This window comes from Anguilla anguilla, chromosome 18, assembly GCF_013347855.1.
Source record: "Anguilla anguilla isolate fAngAng1 chromosome 18, fAngAng1.pri, whole genome shotgun sequence".
In the NCBI taxonomy this organism is placed as follows: Eukaryota; Metazoa; Chordata; class Actinopteri; order Anguilliformes; family Anguillidae; genus Anguilla; species Anguilla anguilla.
The window spans coordinates 25,266,869-25,288,000 of NC_049218.1; the positions used below are offsets into that span (position 1 = coordinate 25,266,869).

The window sequence follows — 21,132 nt, forward strand, 5'->3', positions numbered from 1 at the left end:
TCAACCCATCCTTCTACTGCCAACGCAATTACCTCTTTGCAAAGCGACCAAAAAAGGTCAGGAGCTGAACTTGAAAAGGGAGGCACGGCTTTGACACGCAGTTTGGCGTCCCACGGCAAAAGGCGCAAACAAAAGCGGAAACTATCCAAAGCCAAATTGGGGTTTTTGTTAACTAAACAAAAGGTAAACCGCAGAACGAAGGCCAACGACAGGGAGAGGAACCGCATGCACAACCTTAACTCCGCCATGGATGCCCTAAGAAGTGTGCTCCCGTCATTCCCCGACGACGCAAAACTGACAAAAATTGAAACGTTAAGATTTGCTCATAATTACATCTGGGCTTTGACCGAAACATTGAGGATGGCTGACCATTTGAGTCACATTCAGACGCATCAGGAAACTAAGACATATTTTCAAGCGCCTGGATCCTGCATGTTGGAACGTGGAAGTCCAGCAAGTATGTATTCTTCCGAATGGGATCCAGGCGCATATTCGCCGTTCTCGCAAGATGCGGGCGGACACTCAACGGACAGTTCTGGGGAAGAATTTCCGTGCCGCTCAAATTATGGTTGGAGCCCTGGGGCGGGATTGGGTCTATCGCACTTTCCTCTGGATGAATCCAGAGTTTTCACTATCCCCTCGTGTTTTTAATATTTTCACAATCTATGACACAATAGCCTCCATAAGCCGTTATTTTAGATCACCACTTGGAACACGAAGCAATATGTCTAGTAATGTCTAGTATTATTTTGTATAATAAATTGCTGATACTTGAGATTCAATTGTTTTTAATAAGTATTCTTTATAAATACATTTTTTTATATTGTGTGTGAAATTTATTTTATATTTTTTCCATTTTGTTTTGCGAGTGAAATGTGAGTATAGCCTATAATGATTGCTCAATTTTAGGTTAAGATGTCGCGTTAGACTTGACTACTTTGCATGGTAGTCATGGTGTCAGGTGGTTAATGCTGCAGTGAAATAACGTATGTTGTGTCCATCGTCTTCTTACGAAATAAAAAATGCTTTGTATTAAAACCGTTGTGTTTGATGCTTCAAATCAGTATGCGCCGATATACTGTTCATGAAGCGGATCTCGTTTCAAACTGCTGAGTTTCTGAATTTTTAGCATCTGCGAACAGTATTGATTATTCTACAAATGAGCTATAAAGTGTTCTGAATAATACATGTTTTGTTGCATACAGGATACACAATGACACCTGATCCAAATACTATGAATTGTAGCTGCTAGACTGCAGCACCGCATTCGGGTTGATTGAAAGATGGACAGTGGAAGCCCCAGTTAACCTATGGTTAACTAAAAAAGATAACTTGACTTGTAGCCCAGGGATGGCTGTGGTAGCTGCCTCTGGGTTAATGCAAGCGATATTAGCTCGTTGGGTTGATACAGCACTAGAATCGGGGGACAGCTAGCTAATTAAATAACAAGTTCTCTATTTGAGTTTTTTCGTTTTTTAGTTTAGATTTAATTTTCTGAGAACATATTATTTTCACCATAGCTAGGCTAGCCAAGCTAACATAATCCTTTTAGTTGCGATAGTTGCTAGACAACCCATTGCTAGACAACTAGCCAGGTAGCTAGTCGAACACTGGGGTGCACTGAAAGTAGAGGGGTGAGACCGGCAGTAGGTGAAATTAAAAAAGGGGGGGGGGGCAGATGGGGCAGTAGAACAGAGGGGCAGTATAGACAGAGCAGGAGAGAGGCGATAGTAGTTGGGAAAGAGGGGCAGTTCTTGTGGATATGGTGGTTGAGGTTGGTTCATGGTGATGCCGCTATCTGACGAAAATTCATTATAGATACAGGAACAGGAAGAAACTGAAATCACACGAGAGCTACAAAGGCACACACACCACAGAGCACACAACAGATTCACTTCAAACGACCGTCCCCTCACCGACAGTAACTCACAAGAACATCCCATCACTCATCCAACTGGCAGCAAAGCGCATTACACTATCAGTAAACCTGGCTGTTCTGTCACAGAGAAAGAGTTACATCCTTTCACAGGGGCACACCAGACACATTTTCCAAACCAGAGGGGAAAAAGTCAACCTCAAATCAAAGCACAACACAACAGCAGTGATTTTAAGTGCCATAAGGAATAAGTGGGTATAGATAATGGATGGATGGATGAATTGATGGATGGATGGATGGATGGATAAAAAGCATAATCCAAGGCCATACTGTTGGAGATCCACACGCAGTTCCTGGATGTTCACCGACTGAAGGCACCAGTTGGTATACCAATAAAAGAAAGCAAATGTTTTGGTTTAAAAAAAGATTTATTTGATTGTATGTTTGCAATATGGACAGCGCTTTGAAAGAAGGCAGTATTGTTCTGTATAGAAGATAACTGTGCCAAAGCAGATATCTGACCTCGCAGGCTGAATCGCTCTCAGATATTTCACGAGACCCGGGCTTCCTGCTCTCAAAAGTCAGAATCACCGTCAGTTTTTAACTAAAGGCAAAACTTCACTTAAGCTACTAATGGCAGACAGACTGTTCCATGTGCTACAGTAGAGAAATGTATGTAAGCAGGGATAAACAAACCTGCCCACACTCGCCGGCTGTCCCTGAAACAGTCACCGGAGCAGTCAGGTTTACTCGCGAAATCCAAAAAAAAAAAAAAAACATTCTGGGCGTCAGAAAACCTACCGCGTCCATTTTGTGTCTTTGTATCGCCACTCGTTGAAAGTTTTGCTCCATTTACTGGAATGTAACTCGTAACTCAAATAATACATAACTCGTAACTAACCGGACAGGTTCGAAACCCCAATGAGACTGAAACCACATTGCTGTTTTACTAAATGAAGTGGGGGGGAGAGGGGGGCGGGGGGGGGGGGGGGTGGCAGTGGCTCCTGAAAATGGCACATTGAGGGGACAGGTTTTTGGCAGTAAACCCAGCGGTGTTCAGAGGGGTGAAACGGTTGGGCGGGCCGACGCGATCCGACGCCACTCTAAAGCTTGCGGGGCAGACGGGTCGGCGGGCCGACGCGCGGCCGGCCGGTTAGCGAGCGCGTTTCCGGTTGTTTTTTTCCCGGGGGTGGGGGGGGGGGGCGGGCGGCGTGTGCGTGCGCGGGCGCGGGCGAGCGAGGGAGCGAGGGAGCGGTCTATTTAGGGAACACGGTGACCACGTCGTAGCCCTCGGGCGGCGTCACCCGCTCCCTGGCGTGCTTCTCGCAGTAGATCTGGTCCTCCACGAAAAAGTGTCCCTTCTGTTTGAGGTTGACGTCGCAGTCCGCGCACACGTAGCAGTCCGGGTGCCGGAACTTGTCCCTCAGTTTGACCAGCATGCCCCTGGGCAGAGGAGAGGAGGAAAAGGCGCCTTTCATTCCAGAGTTTTTGTTCGGGCTAGCCGAGACATGCTAACGAGAGGTTAACGAGAACTAGCCACGATGTATCCTTACGAACACTTTTAGAGATCTCAGTTTGGCTTCTTTTGTGTGTGTGTGCGTGCGTGTGTGCATGCATGTGTGGGTGTCTGTGTAAGTGTGTGTGTGTGTGTGTGAGACAGACCTGGGTCAACTACATATTTGTTTTGGATTCAAATACTTTTCTGTGCTCTATTGATCTTGCCTGGTTTAATTGAGCTTGCCAATATGACCAGAAAGCGGGGTTTGCACTCTTTGAGAGTATTTCATTGGTTCCAATACACCAGGCAAGATCAGTAAAGCGTAGAAAAGTATTTGAATCCAAAACAAATATGTATTTGACCCAGGTCTGGTGTGAGAGAGTGTGTGTGTGTGTGTGTACGTGTGCGCGCGCGTGTGTTCGTATTTGTTTTGTATTGTACTGAGCTATATCGCTCATGTGGAGAAACATCTTTGTGGCTGTCCAACATATTAACAAGCGGGTTTTTTTTAGAAAATGAGAAAGGCCACTCACACGATGCCAGAGCCGCACTTGTCGCAGACGGGCAGTTTGTCCGCGTTCCCCACGGACGCTCCCATCTTGTTGGTGGGCGCCTTGACGCTGCGGAAGCCCGAGGGCTTGTCTGCGTCTCCTGCGGGAGGGAAGAGGGGCTCATTTCACTAACAAACCCACCCCAGCGCTCAGGACATCCCGCGGACAGCTCTGCGTTCGGTTCACAGCACCTGCTCACAAGCGTTTGCAAAGGGAGTTCATCCATGACAGTTGTGCATACTGTTCTGTAAAACCTTTTTTTTATTACTGGCATTATATTAGAATTCATAACCGTATTCATAATAATTAAAATGAAATAAATTTGGGTATATTTTTAAAACACGATTAAGTCACACTACATTACATTAACATAAAAATATGGATTAGAAGCCTAATCAGATGGCTGGGGAAAAAAAACAAACACAGATCATGAATGAAAACCCCAACATGAACAAACTAAATTTATACAGCTGCTACTTAGTCTGCTAATTAGTCTGAGGGTCGAGGGCCCATACAAGAACCCTAGAGAGGGTCAGGAGCCCGTACAGGAACCCCAGAGAGGGTCAGGGGCCCATACAGGAACCCCAGAGAGGGTCAGGGGCCCGTACAGGAACCCCAGAGAGAGTCAGGGGCCCATACAGGAACCCCAGAGAGGGTCAGGGGCCCGTACAGGAACCCCAGAGAGGGTCAGGGGCCCATACAGGAACCCCAGAGAGGGTCAGGGGCCCGTACAGGAACCCCAGAGAGAGTCAGGGGCCCATACAGGAACCCCAGAGAGGGTCAGGGGCCCGTACAGGAACCCCAGAGAGGGTCAGGGGCCCATACAGGAACCCCAGAGAGGGTCAGGGGCCCGTACAGGAACCCCAGAGAGGGTCAGGGGCCCGTACAGGAACCCCAGAGAGGGTCAGGAGCCCGTACAGGAACCCCAGAGAGGGTCAGGGGCCCGTACAGGAACCCCAGAGAGGGTCAGGGGCCCATACAGACACCCCAGAGAGGGTCAGGGTGCGGTACAGGAACCCCAGAGAGGGTCAGGGTGCAGTACCTGACTCCAGGATCTCCTGCAGCACTTTAAAGGAAGCGGACTGTCGTGGTGGCTCATCGGACTCCTGATTCTCCTGCAGCATCTTATAGACCTCAGAGTCGGCGACTACCACAGGCATGGCAGGGGCAGGGTCCGCACCACTAAATAAATACAAAAAAATCCAAATATAAATACAATATAATGACAAAATAATAATAACAGACTGAGATAACAATAGTTTCTTTTTTAGTAATATACAGACACATTTTGAGCTCCACTCATAAAACCAAGCTCGCTCTCACCTCAAACCTGATTCATAAAAAGCTATGAGCACTGTCGACTTCAGGGCTGCTGCAAGGTTAATAACAATTACACAAAATGTCCAGTAGATGGCAGCAGACTACAGCCAACGTCCTGTCAGACTCACCCATGTTTCTGTTCACATGAAGTTCAACAAACCATTTTTCTGATCACATTGCTTTTATTTCTCACATTTAGAGCACATGGGAGTGTTTCGATTGAACTTTTCAAAGGTTGGCACTGAACGCAACTGAACACACCACCACTGCAGTGAGAACACTGAAATGGAATGTGATTCACCACTGACCTCATCCCTCCGGATTTTACCACTTTTTCCCCTTACCAGCAATAAATAAGAGCTGAATGTGTGTATGTGTGTGTGTGTGTGTGCCTGCATGTGTGTGTGTGTGTGTGTGTGTGTGTGTGTGTGTGTGTCTGTTGGGGGGGAGGGGGGTGGAATCCTTGATGTCTCCTAACCGTACCCAGTGATGATCGTATCTTATTCTGTGTTTTATTAATGCTGTATGAACTAGTCTAGACGTGTATGTATGCATGTCTAGACTAGGCCGGTCTACATCTGCCATCATTTTTCAAGTGGAGACTGAAACCTCAAAATTTTACAGCGAAGGCTTAAGCGTACAGTAAAAAGGAACGAACACCAGTGCACAGAAAACATTCAAATCAACATTTATGAGCACAGCTTTTTAAAACTGAATTAGAGTTTTACAAATATACAGCGCTGCTTACATACAAAAACATGTAAAGCATGTGTGTGGATACACTGTTTTAAAATGGAGCAACCAGGGGGAAAAAAACACTGCATATTTCATCTAAAAGGGCGGTGTTATGTATTGTGGATTCGGCGTTAAGTGTCGAATGGAGGAGACGCCAAAGAAATCACCGAAAAAAAAAGGGGAAAAAAAACTGCAAAGAAAGACCCAGAACACAACCAGGCTGAAACACAAACTGGCTATGAACCCCAAAAACCTTCTGGAGTGAAATCACCATGGCTACCCTCTCCATGAGTCAGGCAGACTGGAGCGTTACAATGTGTCTGACAAAGGCAACCAGGAACACCTGGTCTGATTATGAATCAGCCACAGCGGGACGAGCCTGCAGGCTAAGCAGCTAGCGCTCATGCTGTCGAACCTCCCGAATATTTCCAGGGAGGGCACGTTTATTGGTGCAGCGCTCTAGTCTTCAGCCTGGGCCCTCGCCTGTGCTGTGTGGTCAGAGCCTGGTCTCTCGCCTGTGCTGTGTGAGACAGCCTTGTCTCTCGCCTGTGCGTTGAGATATCAGCGGTCTGTGTGCCTCACACTGCTGTCACCAGGAAATTACTCAACCGCGCTAAAGAAAACAAACTTGTTTTTCACATAATTCACACAAACCCTGGACTCAGATGAGAGAATGAGAACTCGCGACAGAACAGATGTTGCGCTGAAATAAAACAGCTGGTTCACGAAAAAAAATATATATATATATTTTTTTTTAAAACAGCCGCTTCATGACTCAACATCACACACCTGGGAAAGAGAGTTTAATGCACAAACGTGCGATGCTGAAAGGACACATGTGACCCACCTCTGCGAACAGAGAACTCGGTCAAACCCACAGTGTGACATACGCATCGTCTGCACACGCTCACAGACACTCTCTGACTGCACACGCTCACGGACACTCTCTGACTGCACACGCTCACGGCCGCTAACCGGTCAAAATTCACGCAGGTGAATGGGGTCAGACAGTGGCTGCACTATGCTTAGGCAGGCTAGGAGGTTGCAGGTTTGATTCCTAGCTGAGGCATTGCCAGACTGCTTTAGAGTAAGCCTCTTAACCTGGACTGAAGAAAGCCATATAAATGGACAGATAAATATCAAATCTGGAAGAAGTGCACGTTCCTCCAAATAACGGCATTTTCCAAGATGACAAAAAATCCAACCAGTTCCATTTTACTTAATAGGTTATTTTTGTAGGTGGAAAACGAGTTGAGAAAGTAACAAACGGAGCTTGCGGACTGGGATTGCGTGTCAGAAAATGCTGCGCTGACATCAACGTGTACAGTCAGGTTTGTCCTCAAACACTAAAGTCACTCACACCAAATAAATGACGCCCTCATAAGTAGGCAGTTCAATTCAGGAAGTTGGGAAACGCTATGGAAACACTCCCCCTTGAAGAGCTTCTTTCAGAATGACACATTTTAAAACTCCGCCCCTTCTGGAAGGCTGGGGTCACCATGAATGGGTGGGGTGGGGTAGGGGGCGGGGCTTACTTTTTGCTGGGCTCTGAGGGGGTAGGGGGCGGGGCTTACTTTTTGCTGGGCTCTGAGTGGGTAGGGGGCGGGGCTTACTCTTTGCTGGGCTCTGAGGGGGTAGGGGGCGGGGCTTACTTTTTGCTGGGCTCTGAGTGGGTAGGGGGCGGGGCTTACTCTTTGCTGGGCTCTGAGGGGGTAGGGGGTGGGGCTTACTCTTTGCTGGGCTCTGAGGGGGTAGGGGGCGGGGCTTACTCTTTGCTGGGCTCTGAGGGGGTAGGGGGCGGGGCTTACTTTTTGCTGGGCTCCGGGGGGTTGGCGGCGCTGGCCTTGGCGTCGTCCACGGCGCTGTGGAAGGTCTGGATGTTCTCGGAGGAGTACAGGCCGCTGGGGCTGTTGTAGCGGTTGGTGACCACTTTGGGGGAGGAGCCGGCGGTGGCGAAGGGCAGGGCGCTGCGGTTGTGCGCCGCGCCAATGGGCTTCACCTCCTGCAGGCGGCAGAGAGAGGGGGTGAGGCGCCACGCGTGTAGGCTACACGCACACTACACACACACTAAACACACATGAACGCTACACACACGCCACACACACACTAAACACACATGTACGGCACACGTACACTCTATATACATACGCCACATACACACACACACACACACACACTATGCATGTACACAACGCACACACACTAAACACACATGCCACGCATATACGGCACACGTACACTCTATATACATACGCCACATACACACACACACACGCCACGCATGTACACAACGCACACACACTGCACACACATGCCACGCATGTACGCCACTCCATGCATGTACATGAGACACACACTACACACACACAAGCAGGCCACACACATGCCACACACACACACACCCTGCAGGTGACACACGCAGGCAAGGTGCCATGCATAAACGCAGGCCTGACCACGCAGTGACACGCGGTGCAAGATGGTGGGGCGTAAAACACTGGGGGTGAGAAGGTGCTCTCGTGTGCGTTCTAGGACAGGGGTGCACGGTCACGGCCACGGGGGGTACGCACCAGCGCGGGGCGCGTCCTCAGTCCAGACCGAGGGCAGAGTTCAGAGCTTGAACGCTCTAAATTTATTTCGAAGGCCCTTTTTACCTCAGCGCCTGAGCTCAGCTGCTCAGGGACGGAACAGCAGAAGAGACCAGCACCGGGGTCGGTGACGGGCTCGAATCAAGCGCGTTTGAACCGCTGGCCTGAAGGGGGAGCTCTTACAGCAGCGAACCCCTGCTGAGACAGTGCACGTCCCCGTCCCACACACACACACACACAGCGGAGTCACCCGCATTCCTCTACGCGTACGAAAGGGAGGAGGGACGGGACGTCCCCTTCGCACCCTCCCCCTTCGCACCTACGCATGCCACCGCCCGCTGCCTTCTCCGTGCGAGAACGGGCGGGCGAGCGTCAGATCAAAAAGAGAGGGACTTGCATCGGAGACCGTTTTTTTCCAGAAACACCCGCTTTCTCGCTGTTTGGATCCGAGCTGACAACGGTCTACTTTCTCCGTTTTCTGCGGAGAAGGGTTGGAGAGTTGGGTGGAGTACAAACATTTGAGCCTCGAGGGCCCGTTTCGTTGTGGTGGACCACATTTCCAAACGAGCCGAAGACAGAGCTGTCGAGGGAAACTGTAATTGTTTAACTGACATGAATGTACAATGCTCAGAAACTGTAAACCACTGCTTGAACGAATGAAAGAATGCATCTCGCCTACAGCAAAATAATTCTCCGATTTATCTTGCTCATTTCATACTTCTGTCTTAAAATGACACCGACGCAAACCAATCCTCTTATGGCGTGCTGCAACAGCACATGGGCACACAGGCTTGTTTCCTGTACACGTAGGCTACCTGTAGGAACTCCCCCCCTCCCCACCTGCACACACCAGCATTCAAACCCCCAGCTACAGAGTCAGGAAGAACAGACATTACCAAGCGCTCGGCTTTCAGAGCTACAGAGTCAGGACGAACAGACATTACCAAGCGCTCGGCTTTCAGAGCTACAGAGTCGGGACGAACAGACATTACCAAGCGCTCCGCTTACAGAGTTATGGAGTCAGGGAGAACAGACATTACCAAGCGCTCGGCTTTCAGAGGTACAGAGTCAGGACGAACAGACATTACCAAGCGCTCAGCTTTCAGAGCTACAGAGTCAGGACGAACAGACATTACCAAGCGCTCCGCTTACAGAGTTACGAAGTCAGGAAGAACAGACATTACCAAGCGCTCGGCTTTCAGAGCTACAGAGTCATAAAGAACAGACATCACCAAGCGCTTGGTTTATAGGAAGAACAGGAGCAGTCAGCAGTAACAGATGTCTCAGCACTGGCCTACATCAAGTCAAACTACATTTTTTCAATCTTACCCAAGACGTAACCTTCTGTCAGAGAGCACAGTTCACAAGAGGTTTCTGTTATCAGAACATTGTAGGTACACAGAAAAGAAGTCGTGTTTTAACCTATTTAAACACTTGAGAGAGAATGTGTCACCAGATATTCACACAGAGCTTGAATGGAACAGGTCAGGGGGTCAAGAGGGGGTGGGAACCACAGGGGCTTTACCTCAAAGACAAGCCCAGACTGGACTGGAACTACACTGCTCTACTGCACAGCCCACCCTACAGACCACAGCCAGGCAGCTCTAGAGTACGTCTGTGCTACACAGCCCACCCTACAGACCACAGCCAGGCTGCTCTAGAGTAGGTCTGTGCTACACAGCCCACCCTACAGACCACAGCCCTGATGCTCTAGAGTACGTCTGTGCTACACAGCCCACCCTACAGACCACAGCCCTGCTGCTCTAGAGTACATCTGTGCTACACAGCCCACCATACAGACCACCGCCCTGCTGCTCTAGAGTACGACTGTACTGCACAGCCCACCCTACAGACCACCGGCATTAGCTCACATTCAAATATAACCACCTGAAATAGCTCACATTCTAACAAAAGGACCTTAAATAGTTCACATTCTAATTAAAGGGTCGGAAATTGCTCACATTCCAATACAAGGCACATTCTGCTCTTCTATTTCCAAGAACAGCAGCATTACAGAAACACTGGGAAACTTAAAAGCATGACCTCATTGCCTAGGGATGCACGCACACACACACTTACAAAACAGTTTGAGTTTTTATCATGAGCTGCAAATGCTGAGAGGCAAAGAACATCGTTATTCACAAAAGAACACTGTTCTTCAATATAGGACACTGTACAAATAAAAATCATCTGTGCAGGCGTATTATCACTTTTAATGCTGCAGTTCTCCTGAATGTTGCTTTTTCTAAAAAAACAAGGCCTAATGAATGATTGCGATGATGAAGACGACTGCCAGTCTTGTTTTTTAACCACTGGCCAAATCTTACCACGCCTCAACCACACGCCCTCACTGAACTGCGGTATGTTCCTAAGGTATGCATTCGTTAAATGATTTCTAAGAATTACAATTACCTCGAGCAATTTACGAACGCACGGAGTCACTTTCGAATGGAACCATACAGCACTATGGGACATTCCCGTCACAAATTTGGCTAATATGTAATTGCTGGGAGGCGCTTTCCTCAGAGCTCAGGTGATAAATCTTGGTCTCCTAGGATATCTGCTGCTATGGTATAAACAATGACTTCACCTCTGGCAGTCTGACAACCTTTGTTTGCACAACGGCGAGGCGGAAACGTTCAGGTGTGACAGCTAGAGAGCTAGACGTTCCGATAGGACTCTTAAAGACGCGGAGAGAGCGGGGTCTAAAGTCCGCGCAAGGACCGTTCCGAGGAACCGGCCGCGCTCTCGGCCCCGCCCTGGTTTCGGTGATGATGCGGCGATGAGGAAGCAGGAAGCTCACCTGAGGTTGGGACGCCAGGTTCATCTTATATGGATTTGTTTTCCCCCCTTCTGACGACAGCGGGGACCACATCTTGGACTCGGACCTGGAAAACAAAACAAAAAAAAAAACTAATAATCAGAAAGATAAAGACCTTCAGATTCGGTCAGTCCACTGCACAAACATCAGGAGCTGAGGTGATCTTTGCATATCCACCTCTATATTATACAGTGCCATTTAAGACCATGCTTTCACATTGTACTTCACCAAGGAACATTTTCCTGACAAAATTCAAACAAACCAACCACCCCATCCCATCCCATCCCATCCCAGAAAAAAAAATAAAAAGAAAATGAAATAAAGAAAACATTTAAAGCCTCTTTGGAAACCCTGGTAAAATGTTTTATGAACCCACTCAAACTTCACTCCTGGAATACAGTGGGATGCACACATTGAGCCAATAAATACAGATAGGGAATTTCAGCAATGTTTATGAAGGCTATTAAAATTACACATAAATATAGTGCAATAAAACTACTGGGTAGAGTGACAGATTACACAGTGCTACATACCCATCCAAAAGGAGTTAAGGGAATATAAATAGTTATACATAAAAAGGAGTTAAGATAATCTAAAATAGTCACTAGAACACCTAAGGTGACCGATCGCAAACATCATAACCATAATGAGGTGCGTGGCAGCCATCATTTGCCAGAGTGCTCACCACACATTGGCTGAGGTAAAAGAGGGAGGGACCCGGATGCAAGGTTTAACCAATGAAATTGAGGGTTTATTTGACAGCCAAATTTAGACAGTCAGGTTTGGAACCTATCGAAGGGAATAACAGCAGTTGTGTTATAGCTGGAATTTCAAACCTCTCCAACAGGACACTGCTGCCAAGAGTCTGAGCTTTTAGCACTGTAGGGGGCGACGCGGAGAACATGTGAAAGTACTTTGATTAACTGCTGCAAAAACATACAGAGGAGAAGACTGAGGAAAATCTGTCTTCCCGTAAACGAACATGAAAAATGGCAGTCCCGGTATAATTTATCTTGCCATGCCCAATGACTAAACTCAGGAGTGGAGCGAGTCTGTTCTTTGTCTCGCGGTGACATTTGATTAATTGGCGCGCTAAATGCAACCTGTTCTCCAACCTATGATCCATTCCTGGAGTTTAGGAGTGTATTAAAGGGGTGGTGCACCCAAAAATGAAAAAAAAAAGCTAGGCCCATGTTTCCACTAGCCCAGATCTATCCATCCAGATAGTTTCACTGAGATTTGGCAAGTTTTCTAATTCTAGATGTCCAGTGCACCTCATCCTGATACAACGAACCTCAACTGACCCATATTTTTGTGCTGCTTAATGCACCACAAATTTACATAAGAAAAAAACTCAATTTAACAGCAGTCTCTTTCCAAATATAATGCCAAGGTTACTCACAAACATCCACAGAGCTTAATTTGCGCACGGTTTCATCGAGAACTGTTCCTTCTACTGAAGTACGCCAGCTGGGTATGGGTCACAAAATAAGGGCCTGTTGAGATCCATTCTATTAGGGTTAGCCGCAGCGGATATCTAGAAAACTCGTCAAATCTCAGCGAAACTATCTGGGTGGATAGATGGTACTCTGTGCAAGTGGAAACACTCCTTAATGTCATTCCTGGGTGAGCTGCCCCCTTAAATCTGCAGCTGCTGCGGCACGTCGCCAATCGGCTGGAATAAAACACGCTTTTAATGCGCGACTATAAATCCCGTCTCACAGTTCATGTGATCGCATTTTAACAGAAGCCCCCCACATCCGCGGAAAAAGGGCACGCCTAAAATTAGCTGCTCTCTGCATGTGGAACATTGCATTGTGCCAAGGACGGTGTTATCGAAATGTTATCAAAACACAGGGGGAAAGCGGCCTTGCGGGAAAACATTAACGGTCACTAATGCATCAAAATGAAACGCTCGAGACAAGCATTGTTATAACCTTACGGTTCGACTATTACAATAACGCCAATGGCCGCACTTAAAGGTTCTATTGTGCAAAAGCACTAGTTTTGTCTGAAGTAAAACTAGTTCTGTCAAAAGTATACAATACACCACACCCACGTAGATTTCCGAACTTGAAACCACAGACCATTTCCGTTTATGTCTCTGCCACGGAATTTACACACTTCGTGACCACAACGGCAACTTAAAAAGTAGCTGAAAGCACCATTGTTCATGACGGCCAGCGCGGCTTGGTGAACATGTGACCGAAACCTCTGAATGGGCAGTTATCCAGTCGTCATCACAGATCATTGTCACTTGCACCAAACGGGAGATGAAGACCGCTAGGTCTAAAAGGCCTCATTAGTAAATGCTAATGACTTCTCTTCAGTTATGAGGACAGGATTCAACCAGCATGCGTGCTTAACGTCGACTCGCACTTCAATTTGAGAAGATGAAGGATTTGTTAGTCACATAACCCCCCCCCCCCCGCCTGACAATCCAAAGACCTTCTGGTACTGCCTCACTGGTCGAATGAGAAGCCACAAAACAGCTGCACATTCCCTTAGGGGAAACCTTTTTGTTAGATGACTACCAGCTATGTTCCTGGTTTTCTAATACATGCATCATAAATTAAGACAATGGTCTCGTTACTTTACATGATTTAATTTTTCCCTCCACAGCTGCCAAATACTCCACAGGATAAACCCACGGACACACGCTGGACATTGTGCCTGGAATGTTGCTACGGTAACCGGCTCGTTTTGCACAGAAACAGGGGATGGTCCACATCCGGATGCACAAAGTTTGACTGGGAATAGCAAACACAATGTAGAGTACTAGCACTGACACAAAACCATCAGAACATCCACCATTCACACAGCATCACCTTCAAATGCATAACATTTTCCATATTCATAAAATGGGTATGCTGAAGTATACAACAAAAAGTATAGTGGAATTGTTGGTTGCTAATAGAGTCTGACTCAAAGATAGAGATCTAAGCTCTGCTTAGCATGCACCATGGACTTTCAACCAAATTTAGCTCCGGAAAAGGCCGTCTGGAATTAAATAAGGCATAATGGGACATACCGTACAGTAAGACATAACAAGGATATCAAAACAGGAATATGAAACCGCGGTGTTTAGTCTATGCCAGGACTGTCAAACTCAGGTTTTTGTGGTTTCCTTTCAATCAGGTGCCAATTAAGACCATGAAAGCAACATGTGTGGATTCTTCAGCCAATCAATGACTTAAATGAATCATTGGTCCAGAAACGCATTGAAAACTAACAGAATCCCAGGACTGCCAAAAGAAATGAAGAGAAAGAAAGAGGTCATTTCTGGCTAAGGTACTCTGCGGAATGATTTATTTGCAGTGCCTGCATTACCTCTTGCCTGAAAGATTCTCTGAGTGTTTCTATGTGCTTTTGTGTTCCTGTTGAGAATTGCATGTACAGTTTACGAGCACCTGGTCTCTAAATAATCAGTGCTTACGCTGTATTTCAATAGAAGAAATTACACTTAGTGTGTGTGTTATTGAGTCCACTGGATTCCCTGGCTCAGTATCCAGTCAGGTGTGCCCCTCTGGCCCAGAGGCATTGTGGGTAGAGTATCAGGATTACATCTCGACACCGCAGGTGGGAATGGTTTCCGATTCCAAAACCACTCCACCCATCTGTATAAACTGCCCTGTCTGGGAGGAGCCACAGCCCCGATCGAGCTTGCTGGTATCCCTGGTAACAGCGGGGCATTGGCACAGGATGGGCTTAATGGATGCTATGCCTGAGCCTGCCCGTGGCACCATCACTGCAAGGGTCTGATTGGGCGGGAGAAAAAGCGCAGACTGTGTCATGGCGTCTGATTGGGCGGGATAGAAAGCACAGGCTGTATCATGGCGTCTGATTGGGCGGCGTAGAAAGCACAGGCTGTGCCGCAGTGTAGGACTGGGAGGGAGAGATAGCGCAGGCTGCGCACAGGTTCCTTTCCTGAAGGGCAGAGTTCCTTCCTGAAAGACCGATCTGCTGGCAAAGATCAGGAGCCTCCCTCTTATAATGCTTCCTATTAGCAACCTGCCAGTCTTCCTAGTTACCATTGGTTACCCTCCCACCCTGTCATGTCTGAACTCCTCCCTCCTTCTCTAAGAAGGTATCCTGCAGGATTAAGGCCTGCAAGATCTTCACTGACGGTTTTGAATTTTTCTCATTTTATTTTTTGGATATAAGAATACAGAAGCACTTTGCCTCTTGTAACCCCGATGAAGGCTTCATGATCAATACAATCCTCATTTTTATTCTTCACCTAAATGCACAAGAAAGCCTCTCTTTCAATATTTTCACCTGTGTGAGCAGCTTGGAGTGTTGCGGTGAGGAACAGCAAAGTCACATTATTTGCTCTGGAGGGCCATGTTGAAATGCTCACGCGTGAAGGGGCGGGAAAGGGGAGGGGACACTCTCCTCGGACGGCCACGCCCCCCCGGCTGCTCTCACCTGTCGACGGACAGGACCATTTCGTCCGTGCAGCTCTTGATCTTGTTCTGAGCCTCCAGGTGAGTCATGCCCTCCGTGGGCTCCCCGTCGATGGCCAGGATCATGTCCCCCGTGCACAGATTGGCCTGGGCTGCTTTGCTGCCGAGCGTGACCTGGGGACACAGCAGCCAATCAGCAAACGCAGCGATATCCTCACTCCCGGACGACACCGCCCATGACATCATCACACCTGGATCACGCAAAACGTCGTCACCCCAGGGCCACGTCAGCAAATGTGACCTCATCGTACCCGGATGATGTGAGCACCCCTGACATCACCACATCTGGATCACATAAGCACCTCTGACATCGCCACACCTGGTTTGCATAACTGACATCATCATACCTGGATCGCGTTAACAAGCACGACACTACCGCACCTGGGTCACTAACGCACCTGGGTCACTACCGCACCTGGGTCACTAACGCACCTGGGTCACAACACTACCGCACCTGGGTCACTAACGCACCTGGGTCACTACCGCACCTGGGTCACTAACGCACCTGGGTCACAACACTACCGCACCTGGGTCACTACCGCACCTGGGTCACTAACGCACCTGAGTCACAACACTACCGCACCTGGGTCACTAACGCACCTGGGTCACTACCGCACCTGGGTCACTAACGCACCTGGGTCACAACACTACCGCACCTGGGTCACTACCGCACCTGGGTCACATCGAGACCTTCGACATAATTATACCTGAGCCAAAGCAGCGCGTGTGTGACATCACGATATCTGGATGACATCAGCATTACTGATGTCACCGCACCGAGACAACGCCAGCCACAGGGTTCCCCGAGAGATCTGGGCGAGTGCCACAACGCGCTACTGTTTGTGCTAATGTTACTGCTAGCACTTAACCACCGACATCATGCACGAGCATTCAGCTAAATCACTACTGACGATGTCTGAGGCTAAGTGGGAAGCCACTGACATCCATGGTTTTCAGGTTTTTTTTGAGCACAAGCCTCGCAATTATGGGAAACTCTGATGTCGGCTACTGTATAATGACAGCGCATTTAAGCTACTTTTAGAGCTCAAGACTTTCCCCCACATCGCTAAATGCCCACTGTTCACACAAATTTTATACCGACAGGGTTTAAAAAGACAGTTATACTGGCAGGGTGTAAAAATATTTTTTTCACTATAAACTGAGCAGCTGAGGTTTATATTAAATTTTTCCTAAATCATTTATACACTTCACGGGCTGAAGTAAAAGAATAGTCATGCTGCAGGGCTGTGGTGTAACTGTGGACCCAGCACCTTAATAAACGAGCCTCACTTCTGCACTGAAGCGGAACTATGATTACAGCCCAATGACTGCTGTTAAACTGCTCCAACGCTAACACTTAATCACAGACGGGATTTGCCTGTGTAAACTGCAGTCGGTCTCTGCACAAAGAGCTCCACGTGGCACTCCGAGCCTGCAGTGATACATTAAAACAGGGACTGGTTGTGAGCGCAACATTTAAAACTAGCACTGGAAGATTGCATGCAAATGAATGGCAACATTTCAATGGGGGCTATCAGAGTGCATGTTTAAAGACGGCAGCAGCGGAGATTAGCCAATGAGAAGAGACGGACCATGAGTTTTGAGGTGGGAGGGGTAGGGGTGGGAGGGGTGGGGAGAGTTCGCTCTACCACAGTCCCAAACTGCTCCTCGGACTTCCAGAGGGGGGAGGGTGAGGAATGAGAGATGGAGATAAGAGGAGGAGTGTAAACAGGAGGAGGGAAAAGGGAGGTGCTGCAGGTCTTGCCAAGGGGGCCCAGTCAGAGGCAAGGTGGATGACAATGGCTGGGGAGGGAGGAGCCGTTAAAGGGACAAAGCCGTGTTGAGAGAGCACAGTACTACATGGGCAGAGAAGTGGGCTCGTAACGCAGTGGCTGCGGGTTCAAATCTCAGCTGGGGTACCAATGCTGTACCCTTCAGTGATGTATGTACTTAACTTTAATTTCTTCTGTAAAATATGCAGTACAATATCTGAATATCTGGTCGTCCCAGCTTGTTAAAAGGTGTGTGGGGTACCTTAACCCCCAGCACTGCAATGGGGGGGGGGGGGGGGGGGGGGGGGGACTGAAAAATAAATTCCTTCATGCTTGAGCAGGGGAGAACAGTGTGCAGGGCAGCAGTAAGAGTACCAAACTCAGGACATGAAGCATCGCAGGTTCTCTCCCCTGAAGAAGGGGTGCTGTAGCGACAAGTTGCACAAGGTGGTTTGTGCCTAACACATCTAAGGGAAAACATACCCAACTGCATTTAGGGCCGCAACACTACGGAGTCAAGCCAAACGAGGCTTAACACACTGCTGTGTGCCTCGGAAAATTCGTACAAACTGCAGTTTCCAAAGGAGGTAAGAATGCTGGGTTAGCACTGCCACCGGGAGAAAAAGAATGCTGATTTACGGAACTTTAAGGACAGCCTTTTTTATTGCTTTTCGACAAAAGCGATTATCAGAATTGGCACACCGATAATAACTCATAATAACATCTGTGGAAAAACGCAGCCTCTCCCTTTTGAAAGCAAGCCTCAAAGGTATCCAGGTATGCAAGATATATGAGGGAGACGGACAACACCAAACTACAGCTATAGCTCGGAGAGGAAGAGAACGGACTTTGAACTCAATAAGAACTGAAGTAAAACTCAAGCTTAATTTAATTTAAATCAGGGGGCCACAACCTCCTGCACAGGTAGTTAACCTAGAAATCCTTCCCTTAAGTGGAGTCAGATAGTTTACGGGCTCGCCAGAGTTCTAGCCCAGACAGGACGGCAAAATATTGGCTGAACTCCAAGATAAGCATTTTATTGCCGGTGTCATCTGTGAAAGCGGGCGTGTGCGTTCAATTTGTGGGTCACACCGCCCTGCTTTTAAAAAGCAGAAGTGAAACGCAAGTTGCAGATGTGATCAGCGGACGGTCGAGGAAGCGTGAGAGGGTGGGCGTGGCCAGGGAGGAGACCGATGGTGGGTGGCGTCAGGAAGAGGTGAGAATGTGGAGGTGGACAAGAACAACAGAGGTCAGCATAATAAATTGCGCTTCAAATGTTTAAAGGGGAGGGAGCGGCCTTGGTTGTTGTGCAGTTTTGACAAAATCCAGAACTACTTTTCTTGTCAGCTCAGCCATATCTGAAATTCCATACTACAGGGAGGGCGGTATATCTGCCTTCGGGGGTACAAGATTGCGGTTCTGAGAAATCAGCTGGAGCGCCTGAAAGCTCCGATACTGAGCTAGGCTACTCATTTCCTTCCGGATCGGAAGTGCTCACGTAGAGCCCGATCTTCCGCCAGGAATGCCACTACACAAGCTAGCATAGCAGCCTGGATAAGTTTAGCAGTCGCTAAACAGGATTAATGCCCGTAGTAATAACCAAGGGTTCAATGAAAACTGCTGCATCTGGGTTTCACGTGAAAGGCCGCCAGTGACCCAAACGAGACTAACACCTGCTGCTGTTAGCACTGTGTGCGACATTTATTCTCAACGGATTGGGCAGGGTTTCTGTTCGGGTGCTGATATGGGGGAGCTGGGAGTGTTTGTGCCAAGTGGACCATACTGACAGGGTAGCTACTAGTTTGGGTACTCAGAGGTGGAGCTATTAGCCTTTAGCCTACAACGTCCAAAACCTGACTTTCCTAACTGAGCACATGCACTACAATGATCAGCGGCAGATAAGTTTATCGATTTATTATATTGTTGTAAAATATAACATTAAACACAACGTAAAACACTGGACTGTAATTAGACGAAAAACTTAAACGCATGAAACAAACTAATAAATTAAGAAAATGTTTAGCGTATAGCAAACGGGAACTGCTCACGTTGAAAATTATACTAGTAATAAGATGCAGCCTTTCCCAGTCATTTTCCCAGCGTTATCAACTAATAAAACTGACCGACAAAATGGATCAATCTTAATTCACACTTTGCTGACGTTTACATGAAAATGCAGGCTACTGTTCAGCATTAATATTAATTAGTGTATTTTTAAAATAGGAGTAACCAGCTGTTAGGTTAAAACTGGGGTCTTGCCCACAACACTAACAGACAGTAAAACTGGTTCCAAGAAACAGCTGCCAAAAGACGTCACCACAATTTTTATCAGCTACACTCAATGAAACAAAGATAGGCTACTACACTAATAGTAGCCTAGTAGGCTGGTCTGTCTTCAAACAGAAAATTAACATGTTTGAGGTAAATATGCAAATTTGCCATGTCCGATGATTCATGTATTTTAGTTTGAAGCAATCCGGCGAAACAATCTCACGGCATTAAATTTTAATAAGTTACATCCTCACAGCAGGCCAGACAAACCTCCGATATGACGGCTAGTCAGGCTATCATGGTATACACTAGGCTAACCATTCCAACCCTAAGTTTTATTTCACTTAAAACACGCAACAACTTTCTTGCTACAGAGTAGCCTAGCTATCAACTAGCCTAAGTCAGCTGCAGCTTCGAGCGCTGCCAAAAATAGGGCTAAATCCTATCGCCCGGAGAAAAATGCCGAAACTGTGACATCTGTATTTGAGTGCGTTCTGTTCTGGGTGAGGATGTAAACGAGCACCTACCCGTGATATGGTCAAAGGTTGTTCAAAGTCCTTCCCACCAACCAGCCGGAACCCCCATGGCCCGGGACCTTCCATTACAACTCGCAGAGTCATTTTATCCCAAATGACCGATAATTTTAGTTTGAAGACGAATCAGGGCTGAAAGGGCTCTGCAGAAAGTTAGGTGTACTTCAGATCGGAAAGTGCTCCGCAGAGTCGGCTACAGAAAGTGGCTGGCGGGGAGGTGCCTTTTCGAGGACTAATAGGCTACAGGGGCGGTCCCCTTCCTTTAGCGTTTCGACCGTCTCTCGCCTGAAATTTCCAGGCTGATAGCGCTTATTTCCCATGTTTGTTTAGGGATGTACCATTGCGTCATCGTATTACATGCAATCTTACCATTTATGGTAGAGCCGATTCCAAGGATGTGGAATGCGCCGCTCCCAGAGGCCGGATTCCTGGCGGTCTTCCGGAGAGTCGCCGCGGACAAACCGAAACATGTTCCCGGGGTTGGTATGAGTGTGAAGAGGAATATGCAACAAGTTGCCCTGGGCTACACAAAGACACGACCTTTCCCTGTTATCTTCTCAATATAAAACACGTTTAAAGTTGTTTTAGAAACAAATATAGCATACAATAGCCAATCTTTAAAAACATAACATAAGCACCGCAACATAGCCTTTGATTTAACTAAACAGAACTTAAAACAATATTCGGCCATCCTAAAGCAGCAG

The 21,132-nt window shown here is 47.6% G+C and overlaps 1 protein-coding gene across 2 annotated transcripts; it reads right to left on the reverse strand.

Moving 5' to 3' along the window:
- Positions 1 to 2,845: 2,845 nt before the first annotated feature.
- Positions 2,846 to 20,877, reverse strand: pdlim1 (PDZ and LIM domain 1 (elfin)). 2 transcript variants are annotated; one of them, XM_035400994.1, is made up of 7 exons: positions 20,798 to 20,877; positions 15,815 to 15,966; positions 11,369 to 11,453; positions 7,789 to 7,982; positions 4,968 to 5,107; positions 3,908 to 4,025; positions 2,846 to 3,319 (listed from the first exon to the last, which is right to left on the reverse strand). In XM_035400994.1, the coding sequence occupies exons 1-7, from the start codon at positions 20,798 to 20,800 to the stop codon at positions 3,133 to 3,135; spliced, it is 879 nt and encodes a 292-aa protein (XP_035256885.1). In that variant the 5' UTR covers positions 20,801 to 20,877; the 3' UTR covers positions 2,846 to 3,132. The 2 variants fall into 2 exon arrangements, with proteins under 2 accessions (XP_035256885.1, XP_035256884.1); XM_035400993.1 differs by lacking the exon at positions 20,798 to 20,877 and adding an exon at positions 20,423 to 20,716.
- Between the last annotated feature and the right edge of the window lie 255 nt (positions 20,878 to 21,132).

Coding starts and splice junctions, on each gene's coding strand:
- pdlim1 (XM_035400993.1), bottom strand. CDS start 20,515: ATGACTCTGCGAGTTGTAATGGAAGGTCCCGGGCCATGGGGGTTCCGG. Junction 7,983..11,368: donor ACCTGGCGTCCCAACCTCAG/GTGAGCTTCCTG, acceptor TGCCGCCTGCAG/GAGGTGAAGCCCATTGGCGC. Junction 4,026..4,967: donor GCAGGAGATCCTGGAGTCAG/GTACTGCACCCT, acceptor TCCCTCCCGCAG/GAGACGCAGACAAGCCCTCG.